Below are 10,849 nucleotides of genomic sequence, written 5' to 3' on the forward strand. Positions count from 1 at the left end.
TCTGGGATCAATAAAGTATTTTTGAATTGAATTGAACTGAATTGTATTAATTTATTTGTACATATTGTTTCCTATTCCCCACATCGCTTTTTAACCAGTCCCCAACCATTCCCCTAAACCCGTACCTTTCCAATTTTTTAATTGAATTTCATGATTAACAGTATCGAACGCCTTTTTTAGGTCTAAAAAAACTCTGAGTGCATACCTCTTATTATCCATACAGTCTGTTATCTTTTCCATTAAATCTATCAATGCCAAAGCTGTTGATCTGTTGCTTCTGAACCCAAATTGGCTATCTGTCAGTAATTCATATTTTTCCACAAAACTGTCAAATCTTTTTATGAACAGTTTTTCCAGTATCTTAGAGAACTGGGAGAGTATCGACACTGGTCTATAGTTTGTAAAACGATGCCTTTCACCGGTTTTGTAAATGGGAATAACTTTAGCAACTTTCATATGTAACGTGATGAAGGAACCATTTCTCCCCTCTAACAGCTGTTCTGTTTGACACAGTGTCAGAGTGCATGAAACAGCCAAGGTCATGCATTCACTTCTAATGTTTACATTCCAGCAGTGAAGACAGAAGAACGAAGAATGAACTCTTTTCTTTTAATTAATCAAAGAACTCTATTTTAATAAAGCTAATCACAACAACTGTTAGTCAATAATAACCATGTGACCGATCTGTTAAATCACAATGTTATGATTAATATTTAATAAGGAAATGACATATTGTAGCCACTAGTCAGCTGATACACATTCCGGTCGCAAATCCAATCAGAACCTCCACTCTGAAGCATGACAGAGTCTCTGTGGTGTTTATTTAATCTGTCAGCTGTGATTCGTCCAAAATAATAAACATCAAGATTAATAAGTCAGAACAACGCCATTTTGAGTTCAGCATTCAGCCAGCTCTCAAGATCCTCTGATGTTCATCATTGCTAAGTGGAGTACGGACCGGCCATCTGTACTTTTTACTTTTAAGCTGAGAACTGTCAAGCTGGGAAATCCTGTTGTTGTTATCAACAAAACAACGGTTCCTTCAGAATAAAAGCTGAACTCGCTGACGCTGTGAAACACCTGCCATTTTTACCTGGAGACTATCCATAGACTGGTTTGTCGTGCTGAGGACGCTGTTTCGTCGGCTCCAGTACAGAGGAGGGTCCGTGGACCTGGCAGCCTGATCTAAGACGGGAGTCCCTGACGGGTAATGTAGAACGGCACAGATAGCATCTCATGTGTTTTCTGACCAAGGTTCAAACGTTGATCAGTTAGGAGCAAAACATCATCTCCCACTCAGACTCGCTGCTCCAGAACGGAGGTTCTGAATTGACATCGCACCAACACACACTCCATCTCACATTCCATTCCACTAGAGAGTTTGTCCTGTTAAACTGTTTAAAATAATTTAGATAATAAATTTTGCTTAAACGTTCTGAGGTCTCTCTCTCTTTTCTTGTCTCTCAGCTCATGCAAAGTGTATTAAATTTCCCTGTAATAAAAAGGACCACTCTTCTGATTTCAAAAGCCCAGTGTCCAGGGATGGGGGGGGGGGGGTGCATGCTGTCTGGAAAAGGCGCTCTTCAAAGCTGAGTCAACGGGAGTGGTTTGCTCTTGAGGAGTGGGCCAAAATACCTGCTGAGAGGTGTAGAAGTCTCATTGACAGTTACAGGAACTGTTTGATCCAAGGCATTTCTGGGACTATTGTGAGTTTTTCCTTTCATTGACTAAAGGGTACCAACAATTATGTCCACATCTGTATTTGCTCTTCCATCACTGTAATGAACACTGGAGCTCCACCAGGTTGTGTCCTGACCACTCCTCGAAACATTCTTTATATGATTATTCTGTGAGGTGTCCTGGAGGTCCTGATGTGATGTCCACACAGGACACTGCTTTGTTGGTTTGTCTCTAATAACGATGAGTCCATAGGTGGTGGATGAGCAATGACCAACGATGTGGAGAAGATGAACGAGGTGACCCCTCTTCCCCAATCATTGGTGGAGAAATCCTGAAACTGGTGACATCATCTCAGTACTTGGGCCCGCCCATAGTCTTTGACCCTAGCACAGAGAATTATTTTAGGTATTAACAACTATAATTTTATTTTCTCTTATTTAATTTATCCTGAGAAGGTCATTGGCTACACACTCCCCTCCATACAGGACCTGTACACCTCCAGAACACTGAGGCGTGCAGGTCAGATACCAGCCGACCCGTCTCACCCTGGACACAGTCTGGTAGGAGGCTCCGATCCATTCAGACCAGAACCTCTCACCACAAGAACAGTTTCCTCTTACCTGTAAATAGTTAAGTCTACAAATAACTTCCTTAGTTTATTTTTGTTATTTGAATGAGCTCTGTTGCTCTGTTTGGTGTTGGACCGTTAGAAGGTATTTAAAGGGATACGATGCAACTTTATCATGTTATTAAATCATGTTCTTGAGTCAGTCTCTGCTAAAATGAGCTTTTACAGGGTTGATGGAAAGTCACTCAGACCACACCCCCTCTGTAGCCACAATATCACAGCTGTCAGCTGTTCAGCTGACATACCCGGTGCTGCAGTCTGCTTCCAGCAGGTTAGATCATGGACACATCTGACATGTTTGGTTTACTGATGAATCCCTTCTGTAGATGCTAATGAGGCTGGGGAGACGTTTCACAGAGAGGAGAAAGAGCCGGTTCATCTCAGCGAGCCGAGCCGTTAAAATTAGAGTTAAAAATAAGAAAATAAAAGATTTAGGTAAAAGCAGCTTTAAATAAAAGGGTCTTTAGCTGTTTTTTTAAAGTGTCCAGACTGTCAATGCTGCGTAAGAATAAAGGAAGATCATTCCAAAGTCGGGGTGCAAAAGTCTGGAAGGAGAGATCACCTTGACTTTTTTATCTGGTCTTTGGGACTTCTAGAAGGTTCTGGTGGGTGGACCTGAGGGCTCGGGTTGTAGCATAAGGCTTTAACAGTTCAGTAATATAGGGAGGAGCTTGACCATGTACAGCCCTGAAAGTTCTAGTCAGGACTCTAAAATGAACTCTAAAGTTAACGGGTAACCAGTGCAGAGACACCAGAATAGGAGTGATGTGTGCTTAAAAGAGCCTGAGTTCCCATGACTCCCCTCTGCTGTTGGACTAATGAAAGACAGTCCTAGGACGTCACATGACCCTGTGTTGTCCTTGAACTGCTGTGCTCTGACCAGCAGCTACACTGTCTTGTATAAAAGAGCCATTGCCTCCCTATATTATTATTTTATTACTTATATAAAATATAATTTATTTTTGGGCACCAACTACTGCAGCAGCTTCCTAATGTTTCTCACACATATGGCAATAAAACCTGATGGTGAACACAGTTCATTCTCTACCATGCAGTCTGAAAAGATCCACGGGCTTTGGACACTCCCGTATAACCATACATTCATGGTCATCGTCGCTCTTGTGATCCGGCGTTAAAGGTCTGTTTTTCAAATGAACATTCTAACTTTAAACAACAGAATGGGAGAGGTCCACGTCCCTCAGTCTCCTTCGTGCTTTCCCGCCTGCAGAATGGATGGGTCTGGCTTTGGGTTCTCCTCCCTCTAGGCTGCTCAGACCGTCTCCATGCTTCTCATCCTGAGACACACAGGTGCATCCCACAGCCACAGAGACATAGATTTCCGAGTAGGAGTAGCGTCCACCCACACAGGATCCCGTTCTCTTTAGAATGACAGATGGAGCGTAGACTGGAGTGCTGCGGTACCGCTCGCCCTCTGCCCCGAGCAGGCAGCCCTTACACAGGCAGTAAGCCTCTGGGATGTAGCGTGGATATCTGCCAGGGTCGTACGAAACCCTGAAACATAGATGTACCTAATTATGTTCAGTTTATACACACAAGTACTGATGGTAGTGAATGATCTGTGGAAAAAAGATTATGTGTTTAATGAAAACAGGACTACTGCACAGACATACTGATCCTCATCTCCGTAGAAACGCATGACACATTGTTCCAACCAATCAGAGCTTTCGGCCGCCGCAGGAGAATTTGGCTTGTTGACTTAAAGTGTCCAATCCACTGTACCAAAACTTATCAACAATTCAGAGATATAAAACAAGGCAACGCCATTTCAAGCTCAGTTCCATTTTGACTTCAGTTCTATTCACCGTCATCCCAAAGAGAAGCACAGACTGGCCAGATGTGTTTTCTTCTTTAAACTAAGAACTGTGAAGTTGGAGATTTTCGTCGTTTAACAACCAGACGACATCCTTTCAAAATAAAAGCAACTGCTAACACTGCCGATCGGTACCGGGGTCGACCCTTCAGACGGGCTTTGACGCGCTGCGATCGCTGCTTCGACAGCTCCAGTACACATCCGAGGTTCTTGGACCTGGCATTTCCTGATCTACCTGGGAGACTCCCCACTGGGTACGTACACGGCAAAATAGCGGCTCATGTCATCACTTTATAAGCCTCGTGATATCTAGTCATGACAAAGACTACCAGATTCAATGACGTCAGCCTAAGGAGTCTGAACCAACCACACACACACACACACACACCAACACAACATCCAAATCCATTTTCATCCATCACAGAGTTAGTCCTGGTAGATTGTTTAGAATTTATAATTAAGAAATTAAAGATTCTCAAACGATCCCAACTCTCTCTCTTTTCTTGTCTCAAAGTCAATACAGAGTGTTTAATTAAACTCCCTGATGATAAAAACAGCCTATCTTCTGATTATAAAACGTGATCTACTTACAGTGTATTAAAATACAACTCTAGATAGTTACATCACTTCTATTCCGTTACACCAGAATGTGTCAGGGTTATAATAGGATCTTCACTCAAACTCAGCACACAAACAAAGACCATAGAGCTCCGGACGTCACGTGACTCTCAGAGAGTAGACGCCATGTTGGCAGGCAACAAATGTAAACAAATTGAATGGGAACGGCTTGGATTTTACTTCGTCAGAGTTTACTTCACACTTTAAAACTGAAGAAATCATTTTATATAGTCAGAAATTAAATAGACTAAACATCTCCGACCCTTACCGTGCCCCTGGGGTACTTTTTAAAAACTCCAGAAGCTGTCGGAGCGGACTTCTTACCGAACCTGGCCGGGGAACCCCTTGGGATTTCCCTGGAGGAGCTGGCCCAAGTGGCTGGGGAGAGGGAAGTCTGGGCCTCTCGACGACGCTACTGCCCCCGTAACCCGACTCCAGATAAGCGAATGAAAATGGATGGATGGACAAATAACAGATTTACATGTACAGTGGGGCAAAAAAGTATTTAGTCAGCCACCGATTGTGCAAGTTCTCCCACTTAAAATGATGACAGAGGTCAGTAATTTTCATCATAGGTACACTTCAACTGTGAGAGACAGAATGTGAAAAAAAATCCATGAATTCACATGGCAGGATTTTTAAAGAATTTATTTGAAAATCAGGGTGGAAAACAAGTATTTGGTCACTTCAAACAAGGAAAATCTCTGGCTCTCACAGACCTGTAACGTCTTCTTTAAGAAGTTTTTCTGTCCTCCACTCGTTACCTGTATTAATGGCACCTGTTTGAACACATTATCTGTATAAAAGACACCTGTCCACAGCCTCAAACAGTCAGACTCCAAACTCCACTATGGCCAAGACCAAAGAGCTTTGGAAGGACACCAGGAAAAGAATTGTAGACCTGCACCAGACTGGGAAGAGTGAATCTACAATAGGCAAGCAGCTTGGTGTGAAAAAATCAACTGTGGGAGCAATTGCAGTGGGGCAAAAAAGTATTTAGTCAGCCACCGATTGTGCAAGTTCTCCCACTTAAAATGATGACAGACGTCAATCATTTTCATCATAGGTACACTTCAACTGTGAGAGACAGAATGTGAAAAAAAATCCATGAATTCACATGGTAGGATTTTTAAAGAATTTATTTGTAAATCAGGGTGGAAAATAAGTATTTGGTCAATAACAAAAATTCAACTCAATACTTTGTAACATAACCTTTGTAGGCAATAACAGAGGTCAAATGATTACTATAGGTCTTTACCAGGTTTGCACACACAGTAGCTGGTATTTTGGCCCATTCCTCCATGCAGATCTTCTCGAGAGCAGTGATGTTTTGGGGCTGTCGCTGAGCAACACGGACTTTCAACTCCCTCCACAGATTTTCTATGGGGTTGAGGTCTGGAGACTGGCTAGGCCACTCCAGGACTTTCAAATGCTTCTTACGGAGCCACTCCTTTGTTGCCCGGGCGGTGTGTTTGGGATCATTGTCGTGTTGGAAGACCCAGCCACGTTTCATCTTCAAAGCTCTCACTGATGGAAGGAGGTTTTGGCTCAGAATCTCAAGATACATGGCCCCATTCATTCTGTCCTTAACACGGATCAGTCGTCCTGTCCCCTTAGCAGAAAAACAGCCCCAAAGCATGATGTTCCCACCCCCATGCTTCACAGTAGGTACGGTGTTCTTGGGATGCAACTCAGTATTCATCTTCCTCCAAACACGACGAGTTGAGTTTATACCAAAAAGTTCTACTTTGGTTTCATCTGAGCACATGACATTCTCCCAACCCTCTGCTGTATCATCCATGTGCTCTCTGGCAAACTTCAGACGAGCCTGGACATGCACTGGCTTCAGCAGCGGAACACGTCTGGCACTGCAGGATTTGATTCCCTACCGTTGTAGTGTGTTACTGATGGTGACATTTGTTACTGTGGTCCCAGCTCTCTGCAGGTCATTCACCAGGTCCCCCCGTGTGGTTCTGGGATTCATACTCACTGTTCTCATGATCATTTTGACCCCACAGGATGAGATCTTGCGTGGAGCCCCAGATCGAGGGAGATTATCAGTGGTCTTGTATGTCTTCCATTTTCTGATAATTGCTCCCACTGTCGATTTTTTCACACCAAGCTGCTTGCCTATTGTAGATTCACTCTTCCCAGTCTGGTGCAGGTCTACAATTCTTTTCCTGGTGTCCTTCGAAAGCTCTTTGGTCTTGGCCATAGTGGAGTTTGGAGTCTGACTGTTTGAGGCTGTGGACTAGGGATGCTCCGATCAGGTTTTAATCTGCCGATCACTGATACCGATCAGCCAAGAGGCCGATCATGGCCGATCAGCCGATTACCGATACCAATTACATAGATTGGCTGTAAATTGTTCATTTAGCTATGGTGAGTTCTAATGCATGCGTTACATATTAATTCAGAAAAAACATGGTTTTACTTCATGTCAAATTATGTAATATCAGTAAACAATTTATAAGAAATTGAAAACATTAAGGCTCTCTTTAGGCTACAAATAGTGCAAAAAAAGTCAATATCTCACATCACCGCCTAAATCAAATTAAGTAACCAAGGATACATTCAGATTCAAATGGAGCTTGTATTCTATTAACTATAACTTAAAAAATCAAAAATACCTGAGGCCATGAATTATCAAACTCTGTTTATTGTTATACCAAAAATGAAAGTGCTTACCATTCTTATAATGTATAAAATAAGCATGACTCTGTTTCTCAAGGTACTGGTAAAAAAAAATAGCACATTTGTCACTTTCTTATTAAGTATAAAATAAATATGACTGTTTCACAAGGTAAATAAAATAGCCCATTTGTCACTCGAACAACATACATATGGTCCTAAAGACCCTGAAACAGAAAACTGGCACAACTTAAAGTGCAACTGCTTTAAACAGGGAAACGTGTTAAACAGCATTTGTGTATGCTAAATATTTATGACGTGTTTGACTTGTTGAGAAGCATCATGGGAAGATTCTTTTTAATAAAGAGGAGCATCTCTGCTTTTTCAATCATGAGTCGATTCCTGTGTTCACCTACAATGTTGGATGCAGCACTGAATAATCGCTCACTCTCTACACTTGTGCAGGGTGCAGACAGGTAGGCTCGAGCTACTTTAGCAAGGTCTGGAAATCTCTCATTAGTTTTCCAGAATGCCAAAGGTGATGCACTCCGAGGGATGGGTGGCTCTGAGAGATAGACAATCATCTCTGATGGTGCTGGTCCTGCTGGAGTGTCAGTGTGAGCCTGCCGTGGGGTTTCTTCTGCCAGGATTTCACCAAACATGGAAGAAAAGGATCCTGGTCGTGGCACTTTCTCTGCTGGTGGTCCTGTGTTGCTGGCTTCAGCTTCTTGGTTTGGGTCCCTCTGAGACGCCTTTGTGATCAGACGAAGAAGCTGTCTGTGTGTCTCGATCTTGACTGCGTCTTCAGAGTAGAATTTGTCTTTGTACCTAGAATAGGGGTGGGGGGACATCACATTCATTTCTTATTAAACTTGTAGTTTCTGGCAACTTGAAAACAAAATAATTAACTATGGATAAGTAAATGCTTACATTTGAGCATTATTTATTTTATAATTTTCTCACCTTGGGTCTATGATGGTGGCCAAACTGTAGAGAGGTTCCTTTTCGATATCAGCAAATCTTTTGGAGACAGCTTCCAGTGATGTGGCCTTAGTTGTCTTCACACCATGATCTGCTGCAGCATCTTTGGCAAGTAGACGCTTTAAAACCAGCACAGAGGGTATGACATCAGCAGCAGATGCAGTTGATGAGCATATTTCTTTAGTCAGCTCTTCAAAGGGTTCCAGGAGTAGTGTTGTGCTTTCAATCAGGTCCCACTGGGAAGATGTAAAGGTAGCAGGTAGCTCAAAGTCAGCAGCATAAACGCCCAAAGCTCGTTTTTGCTCCAAGAGGCTGCGGAGCATATAATAAGTGCTGTTCCACCTCGTGCTGGCATTGTCTCTTAGTATCACATGTACCCTATCTTTTGGAATATGCCATGTTTGAAACATTTATTCAAATGCAGCTGCTAAAGCTAGCGCAGTATGGGAACCGGAAAACTCCTGGGCATGCAGAACAGCTCTTTGAAGTTGAAAGTCTGCATCTATCCAGTGAGCTGTTAAGCTCAGCATTGACACAGGACTGACATCTGAGCTCCAAATGTCACTTGTGAAACTCACAGAGGATGAGACGCTTTCTTTAAGGAGTCCCTCGATGAAAGAATACACTGTCTGGTGGAGCTCTGGAAGGGCTACGTCGGCGAAATATTTACGTCCCGGTAGCATGTAGCGAGGTTCCAAGTGGGTTAGTAGTCGGCGGAATCCGGCGTCTTCCACAACTGAAAAAGGCTGCTCGTCTAGTCCAATAAACTCGATGATTTTTCGGGTAATTTGCTTAGCCTTTTGACTGTCACGCTCATATGGGCGAGTGTTTCCAAGCGTCGGCTGCGTTAGCTGCCGTCTGACAGTGGCTGCATTAGTAGGCTTCTTTTCATTGTCTGCGGTGAGCCTCAAAAACTCACCATGCTCCGCCAAGTGTTTAGTCTTTAAATGTCGGATCAAATTCGTTGTGTTGAATTTTTTTGAAGTGCTTCCTCCGCGGGGTATGTTTTTGTTGCAAGTGTTGCAAACTTAATATCACTCTCGCACACCGAAAAGAAGTTTCACACGGCAGACATGTTTGTCTTTGCGGGTTTGCCACCACGCGCACTAAGTGGGGAGAAGCGGAAGGGTGAAAAACCGGCCGGGAAGAGTAAGTGCCAGATCGGAAATGAAAGGCAGCGATCGGCGATCACAGATCACACACTTTTGCAGGAAAATCGGCCAATAATTATCTGTGGCCGATCAATCAGAGCACCCCTACTGTGGACAGGTGTCTTTTATACAGATAATGAGTTCAAACAGGTGCCATTAATGCAGGTGACGAGTGGAGGACAGAAAAACTTCTTAAAGAAGACGTTACAGGTCTGTGAGAGCCAGAGATTTTCCTTGTTTGAAGTGACTAAATACTTATTTTCCACCCTGATTTACAAATAAATTCTTTACAAATCCTGCCATGTGAATTCATGGATTTTTTTCACATTCTGTCTCTCACAGTTGAAGTGTACCTATGATGAAAATTACTGACCTCTGTCATCATTTTAAGTGGGAGAACTTGCACAATCGGTGGCTGACTAAATACTTTTTTGCCCCACTGTATCAGAAAATGGAAGACATACAAGACCACTGATAATCTCCCTCGATCTGGGGCTCCATGCAAGATCTCATCCCGTGGGGTCAAAATGATCATGAGAACGGTGAGCAAGAATCCCAGAACCACACGGGGGGACCTGGTGAATGACCTGCAGAGAGCTGAGACCACAGTAACAAATGTCACCATCAGTAACACACTACAACGGCAGGGAATCAAATCCTGCAGTGCCAGACGTGTTCCGCTGCTGAAGCCAGTGCATGTCCAGGCTCGTCTGAAGTTTGCCAGAGAGCACATGGATGATACAGCAGAGGATTGGGAGAATGTCATGTGGTCAGATGAAACCAAAGTAGAACTTTTTGGTATAAACTCAACTTGTCGTGTTTGGAGGAAGATGAATACTGAGTTGCATCCCAAGAACACCGTACCTACTGTGAAGCATGGGGGTGGGAACATCATGCTTTGGGGCTGTTTTTGTGCTAAGGGGACAGGACGACTGATCCGTGTTAAGGACAGAATGAATGGGGCCATGTATCATGAGATTCTGAGCCAAAACCTCCTTCCATCAGTGAGAGCTTTGAAGATGAAACGTGGCTGGGTCTTCCAACACGACAATGATCCCAAACACACCGCCCGGGCAACAAAGGAGTGGCTCCGTAAGAAGCATTTGAAAGTCCTGGAGTTGCCTAGCCAGTCTCCAGACCTCAACCCCATAGAAAATCTATGGAGGGAGTTGAAAGTCCGTGTTGCTCAGCGACAGCCCCAAAACATCACTGCTCTCGAGAAGATCTGCATGGAGGAATGGGCCAAAATACCAGCTACTGTGTGTGCAAACCTGGTAAAGGCCTATAGTAATCGTTTGACCTCTGTTATTGCCAACAAAGGTTATGTTA

The 10,849-nt window shown here is 43.4% G+C and overlaps 2 protein-coding genes across 2 annotated transcripts in view; both read right to left on the minus strand.

Annotated features, from left to right (window-relative positions):
* Positions 1–595: 595 nt before the first annotated feature.
* il17d (interleukin 17d) overlaps positions 596–10,849 on the minus strand; it is a 17,113-nt gene continuing 6,859 nt past the window's right edge. Inside the window, exon 2 of the mRNA XM_070546292.1 lies at positions 596–3,820. Within this exon, the coding sequence (XP_070402393.1) occupies positions 3,475–3,820 (346 nt within the window). The 3' untranslated portion in view covers positions 596–3,474. The remainder of the gene's footprint in view (positions 3,821–10,849) is intronic.
* On the minus strand, positions 7,697–8,779 carry LOC139063674 (zinc finger BED domain-containing protein 4-like). The gene is made up of 2 exons (XM_070546282.1): positions 8,352–8,779; positions 7,697–8,216 (listed from the first exon to the last, which is right to left on the minus strand). Exons 1-2 carry the CDS (start codon positions 8,777–8,779, stop codon positions 7,700–7,702), a joined length of 945 nt encoding a protein of 314 aa, XP_070402383.1. The 3' UTR covers positions 7,697–7,699.

This window comes from Nothobranchius furzeri, chromosome 17, assembly GCF_043380555.1.
Source record: "Nothobranchius furzeri strain GRZ-AD chromosome 17, NfurGRZ-RIMD1, whole genome shotgun sequence".
NCBI classification, from domain to species: domain Eukaryota; kingdom Metazoa; phylum Chordata; class Actinopteri; order Cyprinodontiformes; family Nothobranchiidae; genus Nothobranchius; species Nothobranchius furzeri.

Coding starts and splice junctions, on each gene's coding strand:
- LOC139063674 (XM_070546282.1), bottom strand. CDS start 8,779: ATGTTTCAAACATGGCATATTCCAAAAGATAGGGTACATGTGATACTA. Junction 8,217..8,351: donor GCCACCATCATAGACCCAAG/GTGAGAAAATTA, acceptor CCCCTATTCTAG/GTACAAAGACAAATTCTACT.